Raw genomic sequence first — 23,266 nt, forward strand, 5'->3', positions numbered from 1 at the left:
TAAACAACTCCCGTGGAAGTTGGTCAGCTGCCCAAGCATCTGGTCTGCCAATTTACTTTAAAAATATTAAAATGAAAGCCACACTATTTTTTGCTGTACTTATTTACAAATTAAATTCCTGAGAACCACTAGTACCTCCTCCATATTCCTGGTGGCCTCAGATACCCTCAGATACCTTCATTTAGTACCAAAAAATAATGCTACCAGAATCAATCAGCGGGGATGCTGTTCCAGCACAAAGGGACATAAAGAACACCTTCTCAGCATCAGCGCCCAGGGCATAGCAGCTGTTGTAAGTAGTGGTGAGAGGAACATGTACTTTCCAAGGTTTGAGGCCTGGTCTACACTACAGCAGGAGGTCAAATTAAGTTACACAACTCCAGTTACGTTAATTAAATAGCTGGAGTCAAAGTATCTTAAATTGCGTTTCTGTGACATCCACACAGCAGGAGGTCAACAGGAGCAAATGCTCCCATCAGCTTCTCTTATTCCTCTTGAGGAGTGGGAGTACCGGTGCCAACAGGGGCACACTCTGAGTTTGATTTAGCAGGTCTTCACTAGACCTGCTAAATCAAACCCCGAAAGAATAACCATGGCAGTGTTGATTTTCCGCGTAGCAAAGAGATGGCCTACGAGACATAACTAGGGATGTGTGTGTGCTTCATCAAAATTCACAAGAGTGTAGGAGCTTTTTGAAGGAAAGCTTTAAAATAGTTTGGTGACATAAGATTGGCCATACTGGGTCAGACCAGTGGTCCCATTTAGTGTAAGATCCTATCTTTCAGCAGCGACTAGTGCTAGATGCTTCAGAGTGAATAAATCAAACATGGCCATTATCAAGTGATCCGTCTCCTTTCATCCAGTCCCAGCTTCTGTAGTCAACAGTTTAGGTACACCTGGAGCAGAGGGTAGTCTTGTTTAAAAGTCATTGATGGATCTATCCTCCATCAACTTACTTTTTCACACAGCTCATAGGTACTTTATTATGCTTGGTTTTAAACCTTCTACCTGTTAATTTCGTCAAGTGAACATTGCTTTTTGTGCTATGCGAAGGAGTTTCCTTACTTACTTTCTCTCCACCATTCACAATTTTATAGGCCGCTATCATATCCTTTCTTACGTACTAATATGAACAGTAGTGGTCCTTTTAATCTCTTCTCAGATGAAGCTGTTCCATACTCCAAATAATTCTTGTTGCCCTTTGCTTTGCTTTTTCCATTTGAGATGGGATGACTGGAACAACAGTATTCAAAATATGGGTGTGTCATGGCTTTTTGTACTGGCATTCTGTTTTCTGTCTGATTATTGATCTCTTTTCTAATCGTTCCTACCAGTCTGTTAACTTTTTTGACTGCCAACATTGATGGAATGTTTTCAGAGACTTACCCACAATGTCTCCAAGACCTTTTTCTGTGTGTAGTGATAGCTCATTTAGAACCCATCATTTTGTATGTATAGTTGGGATTATGTTTTCCAGTGGGAATTACTTGGCATTTATCAACACTGAATTGTTTGTGTGCCTTTTTGTAGCCCAGTCACCCAGTTTAATGAGATCCCTTTGTAACTTTTGCAGTCTGCTCAGGACTTAACTACCTTGAGTAGTTTTGCATCAGTTTTGCCTTCTCACTGTTTACCCCTTTTTTTTTAGATCATTTATGAACACTGTATGTCAAATAGCACAGATCCCAGTATAGATCACTCTTGATCACATACTTGTCATACTCAAAAACTCTAAGGCTATGTCTACATTGGCGCAATCTTGCGCCAGAAGTATGCAAATGAGGCTAAGCATTGAATATCGCCTAGTCACATTTGCATATCTAATGAGCTGCCATTTTTGTGGAAGAGGCTCTTGCGCCAAAAGGAGCTGTCTACACTGCCTCTTCTTGTGCAAGAAAAACGCTCTTGCAGAATGCCGTTATTCCTGAAAATAATCAGCGTAACGGCATTGCGCAAGCGGGTTTTTCTTGCGCAAGAAGGGGCAGTGTAGACAGCTCCTTCTGGTGCAAGAGCCTCTTCTGAAAAAATGGTGGCTCATTACATATGCAAATGAGGCTCAGCGATAGTCCACGCTTAGCCTCATTTGCATACTTCTGGCGCAAGATCGCGCCAGTGTAGACATAGCCTAACAGGTTGATGAGGCATGATTTCCCTTTACAAAAGTCATGTTGACTCTTCCCCAACACATTGTCTTCATCTCTGAGTCTGATCTTTTTGTTCTTTACTATAGTTTCAGCTAAGTTGTCTGGTACTGGAATTAGGCTTACCAATCTGTAATTGCCAAGATTGCGGGCGTGTGGGTGGTGCCAGCCCCTGGGCGCGCAGCGTATGGGTGGCCCCATCCCTGGGTGCACAGCGCAAGGGCTGTGCCAGCTTCAGGCGCACAGCACTGGGGCGGTACCGGTCCTGGGTGCGCAGCGTATGGGTTGTGCCGGCCCCTGGACGTGCGGCGTATGGGCGTCCCCGCCCCTGGGCACGCAGCACAGGAGCGGCACCGGCCCTGAGCAAGCAGCACATGGGCTGTTCCAGCCCCGGGCACGCGGCGTATGGGCATCCCTGCCTCGGGCACATGGCACAGGAGTGGCGCCGGCCCCAGGCGTGTGGCGTATGGTCAGCCCCACCCCTGGGGGTGTGGCACAGGAGCGGCGCTGGCCCCGGGAGTGCAGCGCATGGGTGGTGCCAGCACCGGGCACGCAGCGTATGGGCGTCCCCGCCCCCGGGTGCCCAGCAGCCCCAAAAGGTTGGGCACCATTGGACTAGGGCAGAGAGATGCATGTTATCTTTGCTGGAGCTCGCATGCAAAAAAGTCTCAGTGGAGACCAAGGCTAGCCACTTGATCTCAAACGCAGGATGGGCATCAGAGCCTGGCTTGCTGCCTGAGGCTATGTCTAAACTGCAGGCTTCTTTTGGAAGAAGTGTTTCCGGAAGAGATCTTCCAAAAAAGCTTTTTCCAAAAGAGAGCGTCCACCCTGCCAAAGCGCATTGAAAAAGCGATCTGCTTGGACACTGAATGGACACTCTCTCGCATTTAAACTGATTACTATGGATGGAGTGGTCACCATCCTCTTTTCTCTTCTTTGGAAAGAACTCCCTCTTCCCCATCCACACACGCCTTTTTCTGAAAGAGCTCTTTCGGGAAAAAGCTTCTTCCTTGTAGAAAGCGGTTTACCAATGTTGGAAAAACCCCTCTGTTCTTTCAATTTATTTGTTGAAAGAACGTGATTGCAGTGTGGACGTAAGTGAAGTTTTTTCGGAAAAACGTCCGTTTTTCTGAAAAAACTGTAGTGCAGACCTAGCCTGAGCTAGAACATCCACTGGCTTCGTTGGAGCTCGCACAGGCTTGTCTCCCTGGGCTTGGAGATTCATTCCCAGCTGCAGCCTAGACATACCCTTACCAGCCAGATCCTCAACCACTGTAAGGCCATCATGCAAAGGAAAGAGTCCATTCGGAAGTAGGGATGTAAAATTGCGTTTAATCGGTTAACTGGTTAAACATTATGTTAACTGGTTAACCAGGACCCCACGGGCGGGGGAGGGAGGGGCTTGGCCTGGCTGGAGCTATCCCTGCCGTGGTGGGCTTGGTGGAGCTGGAGCAGCCAAGTGTTCACAGTGCGCCGATTAACCGGTTACCCGTTCGCATCCCTCTTTGGAAGATGCCAAGTGAGGATCTGGCCCTTAGCTCTTCTCCTGTACTAAGTAGCTGGCGATGCAAGGTCCTGTAGCAAAGTAGTATTGCTGCCGTGAGCAGGAACAACTACTTCCAAACCTCTGAGGCCGCTTCCATCTCACACTGCTCCCCAGTGAGCAAAACCCAGGATAGATGGATTTTTTTTTTCAGTTTGGTTGAACAGCCTGGCGGAGACTTGATAAAAGCTTTGCTTCCCGCTGAGAGGCTTGTCCATCGAGCAGAAGAGAGACTCAGTTTTGCCATTTAGCATGAGGCCACTGTCCAACTCTGGCTCCTACAGACTAACCCGAGTTTAATCCCTTCCTCTGCTTTCAGGTTGTCTGCATAGTTCAGATGGCTCGACACGGATCTCAACAGGCTTATTTATCCTGATTTTGTTTTGCTGCGCTAGGGTGGCACAGGTGGGAAGAAGATTAAGCTGATTTCTTTTCCTTTGATGCAAGGACAATTGGGGAATTACTAGGCCCCCAGGAAACCGCCAAAAATTCCTAGTTTCACACTGATTCTGCGTGTCAAGTGTCAACTGCTAATAGATCTTCTTGCTGCCGGTGCGGTTCCTGTCACACGCCAGTGGCTGAGCTGCCTCGCCTCCCTGCATCTGGGGAGGAATGCACATCAGGCCCTGAAGCGGCAGGGGGGCTTTTAGCACTGACAAGTAGGTAAGAACAATACACGGGTGGAGACAATTATTGACAGCTGTGGAAATAATCTTCGGCGGCAAATAATGTTCTAAGAGGCACTTTTGCTGATGCCGTCAGTGTTTAAAGGGATCTCCTCCCTTCATCCCCAGTCCTCCTCACAGATGTTCCTAGGGGACGCTCAAATCACTGTCCACGAATGCAAGAAATGTTTGCAGCTTCCTACCTTCCTGTAGGTGCCTAATGGTTCTCTTCCATACGTAGCCCCTCCTGTTCATAAGCCCGGTGTGAGGTTATTCAACATAGGGGAAGCCTTGTGACTTTTTACCCAACTTTGGGAGACTGGGCTTGAGGCTCCTTCGTGTGCTGTGTTGTGTGTCACTGTGTGTGTGTCTCTTGGACCACACCCACTCAGAGAAACCACCAGGAACGGGCTTTCTTCTGTAAAGAACACCGAACAGGATTACAGTTCAGCAGCCTCCTCTCTGCTTGCAGCCTACGTGCTTCTAGCTCAGTCCGTGCTGAGACCCTGCTGGGGGGCAGAGGGCACATCCTGGCAGGAAGCAGGAAGTTCTCCCATCATGCTGCAGTTTGTAGTCCACAACTTGTAGTTCCCAGGGCTGCTCCTGAAGCACATGGGACCTTGGGCTACACCTAGGCTGGGTCTACACTACAGCAGAAGGTCAACTTAAAATACGCAACTCCAGCTACAATAATGACATAGCTGAGGTCGATGTATCTAAATCGTGTTTCCGCACCGTCCATGTAGCGGGAGGTTGATGGGAGAAAATGCTCCCGTTGACTTCCCTTACTCCTCACGAGGAGCAGGGGCACCTTCTGAGTTCGATTTAGTGGGTCTATACTAGTCCCGCTAAATCAAACCCCAGAAGATCGACCGCGGAAGTGTCAATCTTCCGCATGATGTAGACATGACCAGAGAGAGCCACTTGTTGGAGCAAGGGCAAAATATATAGCCACCCAATGCAGCCCTGTGCATTTCTGGAGACAGTTCCCCTATAGTCGTCAACAATAATTTGTAGAGAACTGATGTGAAGAAATGGGAGGTAAACTGATGAACTCCAATGTGCCTCTTGGAATATGTAAATCACTGCATAAGAACTGACTATTAATGGTACAAGTTGGGATTTTGAGAGGAACCTTAGGGAAACAGGCACCCCACTCCCGTTATTTTTTATGAAATTTGGACACCCAATTTCAAAGCCTATTTGCAAAGTGCAGCCCCAGCTGTGACAGAAATATAGCGATGGTGAAATCTTGGCCCATTTGGTCAGTGGCAGTTTTGCAGATGATTTCTGGATTCAGATGTTTTCTTCATGCCATGATCAGATCTTTCCTTTATATCCTCCCAACATCTAACAGCAAGAGCAGTGAATAAGGTTACAAATGTGTTGTAACTTCATAGGTTTCTGGAAAAAGTCATGAAAGAAATGCTTGGAGCTCCCACAGCTTCTGCCTAGAACCAGCCCTTTTCTTCGTATGAGGTAGATCCAGGCTTGGGGGTTGTGTTTGTGGATGTGATGCGTGGGGTAGAGGCTGTATTTTTGTTAGGGATGTTCCGGAACATTCCTGAACATGGACTGAGGTAGGAAAAGGAGAGCCAAAGAGGTGGAATCGTTATGTTTAGAGATGGAAAGCAGAGCTGTTGGTTTCAGCCCATACCCCTGCTAACAATGGATATAGTCCCTGGAAGAGAGGACACGGCGTGAACTTGTAGGTCAAAATATAGGTGACATTTTGGCACAGAAGATGACAATGGCCCTGCAACTTTTAGAACACAAAGGGGAGGGATAGGGATGCTGGAACAAGGGAAAGGCTCCGAAAACCGTGGATGGTCTTGTAGTTAAGGAACCAGGCTTGGGAGCCAGGTGACCTGGATCATATTCACGGCACTGACCAAGACGCCCTCTATGACCCTGGGCAAAGCCATTAAATCTCCCAGTTCACCAGATATACAAGAGGGCTAATAATACTTTTCCTGCCACACTTTGTCAATACTGTCTATTGAGAGGTAAACTCGCTGAGGCTGTCTTTGTACAGCACCTAGCACAGTGGGACGCTCTTCTAACCTGAGGCCTTGAGGAGCGTCCTAGAATTCAGATGATTAACAACAATGGAGGAAGAGCAGATGGCTGCTGGGGAGCTGGGAAAGCAACTCGTGAGGAGAAGACGGTAGGCTGAGCAATGGAGGGCATTATCCCCACACGGCGACGGATGGATGTTAGTTGGTTAGTGGCGATAGCCATGCTACTTTGGGACGTGTCGTGGGAAGTGAACAATATTCCTGAGCAATGTTCCCTCTAGGGCTGCCAAGCAATTAAAATTTTTAATCGCGATTAATCGCACAATTAATCACTTGCAACTCCCCTTTGAAACACTGCGGTGGCGTTTCAATGGGGCAACGCTTCATGGAGCCTGGGATCAGCTGGAGTCCCCATCTGACCCCGGGCTCCATGCAACACCGCTCCTTTAAGGTGCCGGAGTGGCACTTCACCAAGGCAGTGCTGCATTAACACCTGCGGTTAATGCATTAATCCTGTCCTGCGTTAATCGCAGGCGTTAATGCAGGTCAATTGACAGCCCTAGTTCCCTCTCATTTTTTCCACCCATGTGTGGAATAAATTTTGTTATGTGCACCAAGGCATGTGCAGATGTGCCCCATCAGAAGAGATTCATGCTGCTGGTCAGGGGTGCTCTCCTATTCAGCTGGGTGCATTCGAATCTCTCTTGGGTGGCCTCCCAAGCTGCTTCTGATAACTATTTGTATTTCAGGAATACTCCGAGGTCCTAACAGAGATTCTGACACCACTGTACTAGGCATAGAACACACAGATGTAGTAAGAGGAAGTCCCACCCCTACAAACCTACAGGCCAATGAGAGAGAGAGAGCCGGAGTATTGCTCTTCTGCTTTTAGGCTACGTCTATGCTCCACTGTGCTGTTGGTGGCATGTAGGGAACGTGGACTATAGCTGCATCCATACCGCAGTGTGTAGCTGCACATGTTCCCTCTGCTGGAGCCTTTCCCTGCTACCCAAGTCTTTCCCTGCTGCTCGGAAGGGCTCCAGCAGCGGGGAGCTGGCGGAGTCTTTTCCCATTGCCTCTCCTCTGCCAAAGTCCTCACCAGTAATGGTGTATGACTAGCAGCAGGGAGATGACTGAGCCTTTCCCCGTAGCAGAGACTTTCCCTTCTGCCTCCCCACTGCCAGAGCCTTTCTCCACTGCTTGAGACTTTTCTTGGGCAGGGGGAGAGGCTCCAGCACCTAGGAGTCAGTGAGACACTACACCGCTAAGAGCAGAAGGAACGGCAAGGATTGCACACAGAGAGCTGGGTAGCATCCTTCAGGCATGTCTGCATTTTACTCATCTAAGCCTTGCCTCACCGACTACACTGCTCCTTACATCTGTGCTGCGAGGGGGAGGGGGAGTGCTATTCGAGTGCACACTCTACGCACTGCTGAAAGAATCACGCGGTGTAGACTGTTGCTCTTAAGAGGAGAAACTGAGGCACGGAAAAGCTAAGTAACTTGCCCAAGGTCACAGAGGATGTCTGTAGAACATCAGAAAATTGAACCTCGTTCAATTGTACCGCTGAATTTCAGTCTGTTTCTTTAACCACCAGGCTAACCTTGTGCTCTGTTGCCAGCTGCATTTCCATTTGCCTGCAGTTTGGTTGACATCTTGGTCATTTTTTCTCCAATTTCACCTTTTTGGCCAAGGATGGAATTTTCCTCTTCGGAGGAACTCAGAATCTTCAGCACAATTTAGCACGGAGCAAATGAATAGCGAGCCCTGCATATTAATAAATGCGTTTTAGATGTTGGCCTCACAGTTTGATCACAGCAGCCTCGGAAGGCTCATAAACCCAGGAATACATAGTTCCAAGCCTGCATCAAAGAAGTCCACAGCCCCATTGGGAGAATCTATGAGTATTGATGAAAGAGGGAACTTATTGTATATGTAAGAAAACTCCTTTCATGGCATGCATATTAAGGCAGGCTCCTTGGGCTGGGGTAAATTGGGGCTGCTTTTAATTTACATTCCCCCTTGCTTGTATTAAGTCTTCATCAGAAGAAAAATTAGTCAGATGTTTTCTTAATGACATCACTTAAAAAAAAAAACACGCTTCATTTTTTCCAGATGAGGCGGTGGAGATTGTTAGAAATGATGAGAAACTAAATCTGGAACAGAGGCTTTGATTCACTTCTCTTCCCCCTCCCCACCCCTGAATAAATTGGTAGATTTCATACAGTTGACTTATTAGCAGCAGCCTCAGCCGTTACACAAATCTTAGCTCAAACCTGGCTGGGCCCTGCAGGCATGCTGCTCATGTAGGTGATGTCATGGCTGAAATACAGAGGATGTTAACCAGCCACTGTACACTGTGCTATATACATAGGCCACACAGTCTGGAACAAGACACTTTGGAAAAGGACTGAGTCACTTAAATAATTTTGGTAACAAGATGACATAGTAGCACAGGTGGTGTGGTGAGGCTGAAATCACTATACGTTTGTTCTTTCAGTCCTATAAAATATATAATTCTGCTTTCGGTTGTTGCAGTGTAAATCGGGGTGACGTGTGTGTGTGTTGGATCCTGATGTGTCGTCGTAAAGGGTAGAGTTTTGCTGCCTTCTGTACTTTACACTGGAGAGAGGCAGACTTCATTATTCCAGGAGAGTACTTAGGGCTGTCTGTCTGTCTGCCTATCAGGGCTGTTAGATATTGATTGATGTAATCATTGTGTGACTGCATCAAATCTTAGCCGTTATACGAGTATTCGATAGTCCCTGGGGACGGGGCTGACAGCCAGTGCACTCCGGGCCCCCTCCTGGGGAGCTCCCGGCCCCCAACATGCTGCTGCCTCTCTATCAGAGGCAGCAGCGTGGGGCAGCATCGGTCTGTGGGAGCCTGCAGACAGAGGCTGCACTGGCATTCCACAAAGCAGCCCCTGTCCGCGAAGGACCTGGGCCCATTGCAGACAGAGGCTGCTCCGTGGCAGCTTCCCCTGCCCCCCACCCCTCATGCCGCTGCCTCTAATAGAGGGGGGCACATGGGGAGCCAGCTTTTACGCCGGCTCCCCGCCCCAATGCCTCTGGAGGAGGCAGCAAGGAGGGTGGCAGGTGGTTCCATGTAGCCAGCTCCCTACGCGTATCAGCTCCTGCCTGCCTCCCCGCCCTGCACTACTGCGACTGATAGAAAGGCAGCAGCCCCAGCGGGAGGGGGAGGGAGCCAATACACACAGGCAGCTGGCTTGAAAACTGGCTTCCAGCATGTACTGGCTCCTTTCTGCCCCCCTCACCCTTTGTACTACTGCCTCTCTATCAGAGGCAGTAGCGCAGGGGTGAGAGGGACCAGCAACTCTGTGGGATCCAGTGCTCCAGCGCTGGCTCCCCCCCCACACACACCTTGCTGCCTTCTGATACGTGATGTCAGGAAGGCAGATTTTAGTTTACTAAGAGGAAAAATAACTGAAGAGAGTTGGCAGTTTTTTAAAGGGACATTATTAAGGGCCCAAATGCAAACTATTCCACTATGTAGGAAAGAAAAGTATGGCAGGAGACCACCTTGGATCAACTGGGAGATCTTTATATGATGTAAAAATCAAAAAGGAGTCGTATAAAAAGTGGAAACTAGGTCAAATTACAAAGGATGACTGTAAGCAAACATGACTGCAGGGGCAAGATTAGAAAGGCAAAGGCACAAAACAAGCTAAATCTAGCTAGAGGCATAAAGGGTAACAAAATGTTCTACAAGTATATTAGGAGCAAGAGGAAGACCAAGCACAAGGTAAACCCATTGCTCAGTGAAGAGGGAGAAACAATCACAGGAAACTTGGAAATGGAAGAGATGCTTAATGAGGTCTTTGTTTCAGTTTTCATCAAGATGAATGGTGATGGGATTCCTACATAGAGAATGCTAGTGGAAATGGGGTAGGTTTATAAGTGAATATTAAAGAACAAGTTGAAAATTACTTAGAAAAGTTAGATGTCTTCAAGTCACCAGGGCCTGATTAAATGTATTTTAGAATACTCAAGCTGATGGAGGAGGTATCTGAGCCTTTAGCTATCATCTTTGAAAAATCATGGAAGTCGGAAGAGATTCCAGAAGACTGGAAAAGGGCAAATCTAGTGCCCATCTATAAAAAGGGAAATAAGAACAACCCAGGAAACTATAGACCAGTCAGTTTAATTTCTGTGCCAGGCAAGATAATGGAGCAAATAATTAAGAAATCCATCTGCTAACATTTGGAAAATAATAAGGTGATAGGAAACAGCCAGCATGGATTTGTAAAGAACAAATCATATCAAACCAACCTGATAGCTCTCTTTGATAGAATATCAAGCCTAGTAGCTAAGGGAGAAGCAGTGGACATGATATACCTAGACTTAGTAAGGCATTTGACACTGTCTCACATGACTGTCCTATCAATAAACTAGGGAAATGCAGCCTACATGGGGCTACAATAAGGAGGGTACATAACTGGCTGGACAACCATTCTCAGAGAGTCGTTATTAACAGTTCACAATCATGCTGGAAGGGCATAACATATGGGGTTCCTCAGAGCTTGTTTTGGGGATGGTTCTGTTCAATATCTTCATCAATTATTTAGATACTGGCATGGAGAGTACACTTATTAAGTCTGCAGATGATACCAAGCTGGGAGGGGTTGCGACTAATCTGGAGGATAGGGTCATAATTCAAAATGATCTGGACAAACTGGAGAAATGGTCTGAGGTAAACAGGATGATGTTTAACAAGGATAAATGCAAACTACTCCACTTAGGAAAGAACAATCCATTTCACACATACAGAATGGGAAGTGACTGTCTAGGAAGGAGTACGGCAGAAAGGGATCTAGGAGTTATAGCGGTCCACAAGCTGAATATGAGTCAACAGTGTGACACTGTGGCAAAAAAAGCAAACATGATTCTGGGATGCAATAACAGGAGTGTTGTGAGCAAGACATGACAAGTCATTCTTCCGCTCTACTCCGTGATGATTAGGCCTCAATTGGAGTATTGTGTCCAGTTCTGGGCACCACATTTCAAGAAAGAGGTGGAGAAATTGGAGAAGGTCCAGAGAATAGCAACAAAAATGATTAAAGGTCTGGAAGCATGACCTACGAGGGACGACTGAAAGAATTGGGTGTGTTTAGTTTGGAAAGGAGAAGATTGAGAGGGGACATGAGCAGTTTTCAAGTATCTAAAAGGGTGTTACAAGGAGGATGGAAAAAAATTGTTCTCCTTGGCCTCTGGTGATAGGACAAGAAGCAATGGGCTTAAACTGCAGCAAGGGAGGTTTAGGTTGGACATTAGGGAAAAGTTCCTAACTGTCAGGGTAGTTAAACACTGGAATAAATTGCCTAGGGAGGTTGTGGAATCTCCATCACTGGAGATATTTAAAAGCAGGTTAGACAGACACCTGTCAGGGATGATCTAGACAGTGCTTGGTCCTGCCTTGGGGGCAGGGGACTGGACTCGATGAATTCTTGAGGTCCCTTCCAATTCTATGATCTAGACCCCCTACCTTTCCACTTTGTCTATTATTACTTCTGTCTGTTTCCTGTACGTAGCTAAGACTGTAAACTACTCAAGATAGGGACTGCATTTGTATTCTCTATATCTAGCACTATACATACCTACGGCACCATATCCTCACACCACCAATTCCCTCTCCTGGTGCTATAGACTTGCTTTGGCACAACTCCCTTTTCTGCTTTCTCAAGGGGCTAAACACCAGGACTAAGTCTAGGTTGGCATAATTCAGACTGTGTATATAACCCCGTGTGACAGGAAGGATAATAGCTGTATGGTAGACTGCATATGCATGACTGTCACTGAGTTATTGGTAAGGGTTGAAGATATGATTGAATAAACACCTGAGAGCTCACTACACAACCTCTTTCAACTTTGCTACTATTGCTGGAGCTGCTTCAGGATTGAAATACATATAGGATTTTTTTCCCTTAGTGTAGACATGTCCAGATACTAAACTTGCAACATTTACTGAGTCTTTTCTCATTTTAATGGGGACTTTTTCTAAGCAGGGACTGAGGGATTTAAGACTAAGGAGTCTAGAACTAGAACACACATGATAAAATGTGACCTGAATGTTTCCCTTCAAAAACATAAACCTTACAATGTGTTTGAAAAAGCTTTGATTGACTTCTCCAGGTGAGGTTTCTCCCGTCAACCTCCCACAGTGGGGAGAATCGGCTTAAGGTACGCCAACTCTGGCTATGCAATTCTCATAGCTGGAGTTGCATATCTGAAGTCAACTTTCTCCCTACATGGAGACTTGGCCTTAGTAACATAGGCAGATGAAAGAACTGTCATAGAGCAAACAGGAGTTCAAGGCCTGCTCTCAGCAGACCAAGAAACATCGCTCCTCCTCTGGCTCACCTTCACGACCATAAATGTGGTGAGCGTCTGTAAATTTTATGTCCCTTTCTTGTCCTGCTTCTCTTCCTGACACCTAGCTGCACTACTTCAATTGGCTTTCGCAGTTTGGTCAGAGCTCTGAGCACAGAAATTCTGCCTGACTTGCTGGCAAGCCTACGTCTCTTTTGAGCTCCAGCTGACAAAGTCTGTCTCTTTCCCTCTTGGTTTGACAAGTCCATGGTCTCACTATGAGTCGGTTTAGAAGAAAACAAAGGAGGCTTCTTTCCCCTCCTCCTTCATGCAGGGTCACACTTTATCTTTTCTCTCTAAAGTTCAGAGTCAGAAGAACAAAAGTTTGTAAAGAATAATTCTGCCGCCTTGCATAGCACCTGTTCTCCAATGAGTTCAGTGCATGTGGCAAACATTTTTTAATAGTCGTTGCAATATCCATCCAAAGTCACTACTATAGCAAACTTGTGGCCAGCTAGGACGTCATGTATGTCAGGGTGCCACGTGCTGTGGCCACAGTGAACGTCACAGTCTCTGATCCTTTTGCTCCAGAAGTAGTTGGGAGAGATTTTTCAACAGCTATTAGCAGAATAAGCCACAGACCTAGAAAAGAGCAATTCTGAATCTCGCACAGATGGCGGTGATACATAGGTGCACAGTTTATAGCTATTTAATAAAAGGGCAACCAGAGGTGCAGAAAAATGGAAATGAGTTGCCTAGGTTCACACAGTGAGTCACAGCTGGGCACCGAATCCTGTTCTCCAATCAGTGCTCTGGCTTGAAGAAAAAATGCATGAAGAGCTGCTAATGAAATTGAAGGCTCATTCACGGTATGTTTTTCTGTTTCCTTCACAGGCCTCCTGCCCTCAGTGGCAGCCCCGTTCTCTCCGATATCTCCCTTATTCGCCTTTCTCCTCACCCAGCAGGACCTGGTGAATCCCCTTTCAACCCCCCGCACCCATACATGAGCCCCCACATGGAACATTACCTCCGCTCCGTGCACAGCAGTCCCACTCTCTCCATGATCTCGGCCGCCAGAGGCCTTAGCCCTGCGGATGGTAAGTACATTGCTCTCCTGACACTCCATGTGAGGGTTTAAAGCTGTCACTACACAACAGCTGACATGGAATGAGTTGTGCAGTTCTTACATCAGCTGCTGTTGAAAGAGGCTTTCTCCCAGCTCCCTTCCCTTCCCACACGGCCAAGGCAGTTGGCGTGGGCTGGCGGCCATCTTGACAGTCTCCACAGAGAAGGCAGAAAATAAATCTGCATGGCAACCCGTAGACTTAGAAGTGATCTCTGGAGGTCAAGGTTTCAGCTTGTAGCCAAACCTATGCTGTAGGAGCTTGCTCTGCTGCTGCTTGTGCTGTAGCTATTTTGTACCTCTGGCACTTTTCACCAGCACTACATTCACAATACTCCCAGGATCGACAGCTGCAACGGATCTACAGCTGCTCTCTCAAGTAGGGAACTGTTGTTGTTTTTTCCCCCCTTCGTCTGCAGCGACACATTTGTTTTGCATCATTGCATGGACAAACCAGAGCGTGAGAAGAGCTATGACTGTGGGATCCTATTGTAAATATTTTGTTTAAAATGATGTACCGTTCACTCCCGTCTCTGCTCTTCTGAGCTTTGCTGGCAGTGGGTCTCCACAGAGACCCCACAGCCCTGTGACAGGGCCACAGCTGTGCAAAGTGTTTGTTGTGTCTTTTGCTCTTTTCACAACACTCAGAATATGAGGAAAGATCTTGGACACAGTTGGATTCCAAATAACCACATTTGTTAACTATATACAAGCGCACAAGGCCTAGCCACTGCCGCTCCGTGGGGCTCCTGCACTAGAAGACAGCAGGCAGGACTCACTAGGGGACCAACAAACTACTTAAAAGGCTACTACCCAGTTCCTGTTTCCACCCTTCTCATGTGATGGGTGCCCTAATGTAAGGGGAGAGGCCACCTGACCCCTCCTTCCCCATATTTCTGCTCCCCTCAGGTAATCCCCACTGAATAGTCCTTGACAGAATTGAAGAGGAAGTGGCGCATAGTAGGGATGTTAGCTATCGGGTAACTGAATAGTCATGTAACCGCATGAAATTTTAGCTGTTACACAACTATTCAATAGTCCTCAAGGCAGGGCCAGCAGCCAGTGTGCTCCCGGGGAGCCCCCTGCTATCCCTCGCTGCTGCCTCAGTATCAGAGGCAGCAGTGTGGGGTGGCAGGTGGGAGCTGGTCTGTGAGGGGAGCCAGTTTAAACCAGCTCCCCATGCAGACTGGCTGCCTGCTTCCCTGAACTGTTGACTCTGATAACAGAGGCGGCAGTACAGGGTGGCAGCAGCCTCTGCCCCTGGAGGGTCTGAGCTCCCCACAGACAGAGGCTGCTCCCTGGGATGCAGAGCAGCCTCTCTCTGTGGACAGGGGCTGCGTTGCAGCAGCATCCCCTGCCCCCTTCCCATCCTGGCTGCTGCTTCCGGCACTGCAGAGCTGGTGCTGGAGGGAACTGGCTTTTAAGCCAGCTCTCCCCAGCACTGGCTCCTGCCCTCACCCCCTGCCACCTCTGTAGGAGATAGCAAGGGAGAGGGCAGGCAGGTCTGTGGAGCCATCACACACCGGGAGCTGGCTTGAAAGCCAACTCCCTGCACATATCAGCTCCAGCCTGCCCCCATCACCCTCCACACTGCTGCCTCTCTGAGAGGCAGCAGCAGCAGGGGGGTGAGAGGGCAGCCAAATCTGGTGCTCATGGGGAGCCTCCTTAAAGCCAGCTCCTGCTCCCCCCCTTGCTGCCTCTGATACAGAAGCAGCAGGAGGGGGGATATGACTATAGTCAACAAGATTAACCGATAATCCTAGGCCTCGGCTGATCAGTTAATTGTATCGTCGACTACACGTTGACATCCCTAGTGCAGTCTAGGTGCAGCCCTGGGCGCAGCTACACTTCCCAGCAGCAGGCGGCTTAGTACAGTTCCGACCTTCCCCATCTCGGTGAACTGAGGCATCGCACAGGCCTGCGGAGTGTTTGATAAGGTTAAACATTCTATTCGTGAGGTCGGGAAGGGGGGAGAAATGCAAAATGGGAAGCTTTTCAGTAAGGAATTTTAGAAAATATTTAAATACAGGCCTGTGCCTTTGAAAGCATAAATAGATATGGAGCCCCGTTTCCTCTCCCTCTCAAGATCCCTCTTTAAGTACAGCTATACATTCAGTACCATGTATCTCCATAAGAAGTCAATATAAAAAGTGTGTGTGGAAAGTCAAAATTGGCCCTTGTACCTATCTACATAGAGAGGAAGGATAGTCAGGTGATTTGGGGGTTCTAGGACTCAGGACTTCTGCGTTCAGTCTCCTGCTCCAATGCAGACTTTCTGTGCCCCTGGGAGAGTTACTTAACCTTTCTGTGCCTCAGTTCCCTGTGTGTAACATAAGAAAAATAGCACTTTCCTAACTCACCTCAACGTGCTGAAGATACATCCATCAAAAAACTGTGAAGTGTTTAGATGCTTCAGTAACTGGGGCCACGTAAGTACCTTGGATAGGTACAGGCACATGCCTACCTTAAAATATGGCTCTTCTGTTCCTGTTAATTAGGTTCTGCTCACCCAAGCAAGTGTTAAGATTCCAAACCTCCACGCTCAGCATACCGCAGAGAGGTTTTATTGCTTGCATACTTTTTTTTTTTTTTTCGCCGCCTTGCAAAGTGAGTTTCATTATTTGGCATTTTAAAAGGGGCATTGTCGGGGGCGGGGGAGTTAGGCCATGGTAAATAAGTTAATGGAGAGCTGGTGGGGAGGCAGGGTTGAAAAATTACAGCGGGAAGAAAGTGAGCGTAATTGGCTTTGGCAGCCAAAATGGCTTTACGCTGCCAGACACTAAACCTAGCTCTCTGCATTAGCTCTCGGCTTTAATTTCCTTGCGCTGCTGTCGTTAACTGAACTCGCCTTGTCTTTTTCTTTGCTAATAGGCCCTGAAGTGAATGCTCACAGCAGTTTTGCTGTAGACCGGCTGGGCCTTCCAGCCTTCTCCCTGCAGTGAATTCTGTTTTCATGTTGAGGGATTATTAGAAGGGGGAATGAGAGATTGTTTATAAATTTGCGGAAATAGAGGAATGCAGAGGCCCCTTTTGTCCACAGAAACACGCCCAAACGCACGTCATTAAAGCACCAAACGGAGTTGTAGCAAAAGGACTCGGGAGTTGGGGGGCAGAGTGTCGTGTCAGCACCGGACTCTGAATTACTGTGAGAATGTTTTCACCATGTTTGTCTCCTCACTCTCTGCCTCCACAGTGGCTCACGAGCATCTAAAGGAGAGAGGCCTCTTTGGTTTGCCCCCTCCCCCTCCAGGAGCCAACCCTGCCGACTACTATCATCAGATGACGCTTATGGCCAGCCATCCGAATCCTTACGGGGACCTCCTGATGCAGAGTGGGGGAGCAGCCAGCGCGGCGCATCTTCATGATTACCTCAGCCCGGTCGATGGTGAGTAGGAAGTGAGCCTGCCCCTTTCTTGGGAGCAGCTCGCAGAGGGCTCTGCTGGGAGAAGTTTGTTTCAGCCTAGAGAATTGTTCTCCGAGTGGATGAAAGCCGATGCAGCTGTGTGTGATTATTCTGTGACCCTCGGGGCTGCGCTGTACGTTAATGGTTTAAAAAAGCGAAGTTTAAAAAGTTTTCCAGCTACAAAAAACAATTGTGACCATTTGGAGAGGCATCTTGGCTGCTAAATACACGGGAGTCAGCATGTTCTGGGCTCTCCTCACTGCTCTGCCAGTGACCTGCAGTGTGATGCCAGATAAACCACTTCACCTCTTTGTGCCTCTGTTTCCTTTCCCACCTGATCGGTCTTGTTTGTTTGGACTGTAAACTTCTGGGGGCACAGGCTGCCTCCTCTTCTGTGTTACACAGCGCCTGGCACAAGGGGGCTTCAGTCTTGACAAGCACCTCAAGGGCCTACGGTAATATAAATTCCCAAACAAACATGATGTTTACATGAAATAAAAGTTGCAAGTGCATGGTAAAAATCATAACAGGGATGTTGCAACTGTCCCCGAACCAGGCGTTCTAAACCCAGAAAATTCAGAACTGGGGTTAGCCTGAAAAGAAATAAAATCATGTTAAGGCATGAAATTGTAGCATGAGACCTCACAGTTGTGCCCTGTATTATAACCATAGCATGAGCCCTCACAGCTCGAACCCAGCCATGTTATTACCTTAGGGTATGTCTACACTAGCTCGTTAGTTTGAGCTAGGTAGGCAAATGAGGGCAACCGGAGTTGCAAATGAAGCCCGGGATTTAAATATCCCGGGATTCATTTGCATGTTCCCGGGCGCCACCATTTTAAAATCCCCCTTAGTCTGAACTAATTCAAACCAAGGAGTTAGTTCAGATTAACATTTAACTGCCGCGTCTAGCCGCGGGGCAGTTAGTTCAGACTAAGGGGGATTTAAAAATGGCGGTGCCCGGGAATATGCAAATGAAGCCCGGGATATTTAAATCCCGGGCTTCATTTGCAACTCCGGTTGCCCTCATTTGCCTACCTAGCTCGAATTAAAGAGCTAGTGTAGACATACCCTTACAGTTATGATTCATGCCGTAGTTTCAGATTAGGTTCCACTGATTTTTTTTTTAAGATATAAGATATTTTCCTCTGCATGGTATCTCACTCCCCAAGAACATAAGAATGGTCATATTGGGTTGGAGTAAAAGATCCATCTAGCCCAGTATCCTGTCTTCCAACAGTGGCCAATGCCAGGTGCTCCAGAGGGAGTGACTAGAACAGGGAATCATCAAGATCCATCCTCTGTCACCCATTCCCATCCTCTGACAAACAGAGGCTAGGGACACCATTTCTACTCATTCTGGCTAAAAGCCATTGATGGGCCTAACTTCCATGAATTTACCTAGTTCTTTTTTGAACCCTCTTGAAGTCTTGGTCTGTTATTCCGAAATAACTTTGCTGTGTTGACACACCCTAAGAGTATGTCCACAATGCAGGCATCAGGTGTAATCACATCTCATGTAGACGTACTCAACCTAGCTTTAATCTGGTTCATTTGGGTACCCACAGAAGAGAAGCTGCAGCATCACAGGCATCCGTTGGGCCCACCATTCAAGTATTTACCTGGAGTTTTGAGTGGGTTTGTGCAGTCCCTGCTGCCATGGCTTCACTGCTCCAGTATCCGAGCGAGCTAGATTAAAACTAGCTCAGCTCTGACCATGCAAGCAGAAATCACACGCTGTGATCACAGTGTAGACATACCCCACATCTAAAACCATTTTTTGCTCTCTATTACTGTTGTGCCATTACCCACAATCACAGCCCTGATGCCCAAAACTTAAGGTTTTTTGTTGTTAGAAAGTCAAACAGGTACAGATTGGACCTCCCTGGTGTGGCACCCTCAGGACCTGAGCAGTCCTGAACCAGGGAGTTCGCCGGACCAGTGAAGGTTCAGGCTGCCGGTCCCACTGAGGCATCAGTCCCAGTCACTGGGCTCCGTTCCCAGCCGAGGCTGCCTTCCCAGCTGCACCGGGGCTGCACTCCCTGCCGTGCCAGCCCGGGCCGTGATCCCAGCCACCGACCTGGAAGAGGCTCCCGGCCACCGGGCCTGCTGCCACAGGCCAAGGGTTTGCTCCTGACCCTGGCTGCCCTTGCTCCCAGCCGGGCTTTCTGGTCCAGCAATATCCGTGGTCCTGCCAACCATGGATGTTGCCAGACTAGAGAGTACCAGATTTCAGAGGTTCAGCTTGTAGTCAGTAATAATTTCCTCGTGGTCTTGCCTGTTTAGTGTTATCCTCAGTGGATGAAAAGGGACAGCTCTGAGTTTTCCTCTTAGTCTTCAAGTTCTGCATTTATTCCCTTGCCCTTCCTGCCTCCTCATTAGCGCAGCAGCTCCTTGATGTGCCAGAGAAACAGCTGGTTAGATAAATTAATATGGCTTTTATAATATTCCTGACGTTCAGTGCACCAGGGTCCTCATCCTGTAGGATACTGAGTCTCCATCTTTTATCATAAAGTCGTTTGGAATTTTCCCTTTGACAGAAGAGTCTCTTCCTACCTGGCTTCTCCTAGGATAGGTCTAGAGTAAATCAAGGTCCCTACTTCCATGCAGCGACGCTTATGACCGTCTCTCACAAGAGGGTTGAGTTTTGTCAAACACTGAACCCTGGCAAGGGCATTCTTTTGAGTCTTTCAGGAAGTTTTCTTGATCAGTGACTGGAAGGTCCATCTGTAAACCTCTGGGTTCCATTCACAGAAACAAAATGATCAAGCAATGATGGAAATAAATGAAGACTTGAAGTGAAATTCCACAAGGCCGTTTCAAAGAAAAGCATGTGAAAAGCAGCAGGCCCTGCAAAAAAATCTGCAGTGCACATGTGGAGTTGTATCCATTAGTCTGGGATTCATTCTCTGATTATGTTTGGATGATCTGATTTATCTTCCCTGCAGCCAAGCCACTAGCAGGGAGCTTGGGTCTACAGGGAGCTAATTCACAAACTTGCTTGAAGTCAATGGGTCTGAAAAACATGCTTAAAACGAAGACTTTGCTAAACTTGGAGGGACAACTGCATGCTCAGTGCTTTACTAAATTGGGGGCTGAGCCCCATAAAATGGGTTTGGCAATGTCTGTCTTTCCTAATTCATGTTCTGCTGGCTGGTTTAAAGAGCTGTTTTCAGTAGCTCTGTCTGATCACCGCCGCTTGGTTTCAGGGTCGCATGTGCTGAGGGAATTGCAAGTCACCTGGAGTGAAATGGCTCATTCTGAAACCAAAATTTCAGAAGCTGAACCCGCCACTCCTTGTTTGTTGAACAGATTATTCCAATAATAAATGGCCATATGGTACCTAAGTAGATTGTTTAGTAATAAAACGGGATGTTCTTTTGATGCAGGGATATCAAGAGCACACAATAAATACAGGCGTGCAGTTGGAATAAAATCTTACATTCACAGAGGGCCTTTCTTTCCAAAAGATCCCCAGGTTGCCTTAAAAAATTTACAAGAATCACTTCACCTTCCCCTGAAGTGCAGCCAACTCTAGGGTGGAGCATAGCAGAGTTAAACACCACAAGGGAACATGAACACAATCTGGTACAAGAATACAAAGCTGCTGTGTTAAAATAGTGGGGGGGGAGAGGAGAGGAGAAGGTTGGGAAATGTACATTGGACGCAGAAAACCTCTCATTGCCCTGAATACTGCAGAACACAGTACAGGTATTCATTTTAACACCGCCATCTGAACAGACTCATTTGGAAGCAAGATGGCGGCCCATGGTAGTTTTTTCATGCACTCTTGTCTGGGGCCTTCCAGTGGCTTTAGTTAAATGCCTGGGGTGACTGCTAGAGATCTATCTGGCTTCAAGATTAAACTAGATGGGTTTATGAAGGGGATGGTTTGATGAGATAACAGGATCTTGGTAACTAATTGACCATTCATTATCAGTGGGAAATAGGTCAATGGAGGGATGATAGGAATTACTAGAGAACTTTCTGGGTGTCTGGCTGGTGAGTCTTGCCCACATGCTCAGGGTTTAGCTGATCGCCATATTTGGGGTCAGGAAGGAATTTTCCTCCAGGGTAGATTGGCAGAGGCCGTGGAGGTTTTTCGCCTTCCTCTGTAGCATGGGGCACAGATCACAGCTAGAGGATTCTCTGCATCTTGGGGCCTTCAAAGTATTTGAAGGCTTCAATATCTGAGATCTAGGTGAGAGGATTATTCTAAGACGGGTGGGTGAGATTCTGTGGCCTGCACTGTGCAGGGGGTCAGACTAGATGATCATAATGGTCCCTTCTGACCTTAAAGTCTATGAGTCTATGAGATAACGAAGGGCATGTCTACATTTGTTGCCCTAACACATCTGCACTGAGGCACAGCAAGGGTAACCATTTAAATGGGTAATTGATAAACATGAGCTCACTGGTTAACCAGAAGGCTACCCGCAGTTCCTGATACAGAGACAACAGAATGGGGTGGCAGGCAGGAGCCGGTACACATGGAGAGCTGGCTTAAAAGCATCCAGTTCCCTGGGAGCGGGGTGGCAGGCAGAGCTGGTGCATGCCTGGAGCCAGCTTTTAAGCCAGCTCCCAGCATGCACCAGCTCCTGGGGAGCTGGCTGCCACTCCGCGTCGAACCGTGCAATCGTGGAAATTTTCAGCGGTTACACAGGTAGCCAGTTACATGCATTTTAACATCCCTGCTGAATAAAGAGTGTAGTGGTCACATTACAGCGCTTTGCTTTAATAGCACTGCTTTTAATTGCACCTGACGTGAAATTGTGATTTGACTGCGAAACTGGAATCAAAGACAGCAACACTTTTTCTCCTGCCCAGAAAAAAACATTTAAAACAGAGAGCCCACAAACATCCCAGAGGTGCCGACTCAGGAAGGAATCCTCCTGGACTGTGGTTTCTTATGATTCCAATTTATATTGCAGCTTAGGCCTTCTAAACAGTCACCTGGTGGACAGGGAATAGACAAATGTAGCCTTTCAACAAGGATCTTAGGGAAGCATTTGAATTCCTCAAACCATAAAGCCTTCTAGGGCCCCAGGGAATGAAAAAGTAAGGGTCTAGGGTAGGGATGTTAAATTTAGATTAATTAACTAATCGAATAGTCGATGGAATTTGCATCGACTATTTGATTAGTCGATAAGGGCACCTCTGCCTTTGAAATGTAGCAAAAGCCTCACCAGCTCTTGCTACATTTCAAAGGTGGAAGCGCTGTGGGTAGCACAGGGACAGCATGGGACTCAAGCAGTCCCCCTCTAGCCCTGTGCTCCCAGCTTTTGAAATGTACAAGAAGGGACTAAGCGCACCGGGAGAATAGGGTCAGTGGGGGACTCAGGCAAAGCACACGCAAGCCCTGGGGCTCTTACACATTTCTAAAGATAGAGGCAGCAAGGGGGAGAGGGAGGGGAAGCGACTAGTTGAGTCACTAGTCAACTATCTGATACACATATGCTTCCTGGATAGTCGACTAATCACTTGCATCCCCAGTCCAAGGGCAGCACTTGGTACCTGAACAAATATTCAGCATCTGCTGCAGTCAAAGTAAGATGTGTGATGCTGTACAGAAGGAAAGAAGGGAATAAGGAACTGGTTATCCTGAGACTTCTGCAGTTGGCTGCTGCTTACATTAAGCTGAGATGTGGTGATACCATTTCCATTTCTGCAAAGAGGACTGAAATCCTGCGTTATAAAAACGGCTTCCTCTCCTATTTGTATACTATCCAAAAGGCGATCGTAAAGCGGGGGATGTCTGTGTGTGTAAAATTGTCTTGGCTAAGATGAGACTGAACCTTAAACTGAGACTGAACCTAAAACTTGTCACTGACATTTCTTTCTTGGGACAGTCTAAAATTGCAGATTTGTAGATAAAGAAGGAAACTGACACGTGACAAATTGCAGCACTGTATAATAAACTGCCAGAGAAATATTTCCTCCTTTACTCACGAATCTTGAATTTCCTTCCAGATTTAGATTGGCCCCATGCCCAGGATGGGACAAGATTTAATCCTACACCAGTGAGACCTTTAGGGTCCAATCTT

The 23,266-nt window shown here is 47.4% G+C and overlaps 1 protein-coding gene across 6 annotated transcripts in view; it reads left to right on the plus strand.

Moving 5' to 3' along the window:
* Positions 1–23,266, plus strand: part of GLI2 (GLI family zinc finger 2) — a 276,156-nt gene that overhangs the window by 207,613 nt on the left and 45,277 nt on the right. For all 6 annotated transcript variants that reach the window (XM_075933075.2, XM_075933077.2, XM_075933073.2 and 3 more), the window contains 2 exons: positions 13,591–13,793; positions 17,013–17,204. In XM_075933075.2, coding sequence (XP_075789190.2) covers positions 13,591–13,793; positions 17,013–17,204 — 395 coding nt within the window. The remainder of the gene's footprint in view (positions 1–13,590; positions 13,794–17,012; positions 17,205–23,266) is intronic.

The sequence above is a fragment of the Pelodiscus sinensis genome, chromosome 7 (assembly GCF_052426305.1).
Source record: "Pelodiscus sinensis isolate ZL-2025 chromosome 7, ASM5242630v1, whole genome shotgun sequence".
Lineage (NCBI taxonomy): Eukaryota > Metazoa > Chordata > Testudines > Trionychidae > Pelodiscus > Pelodiscus sinensis.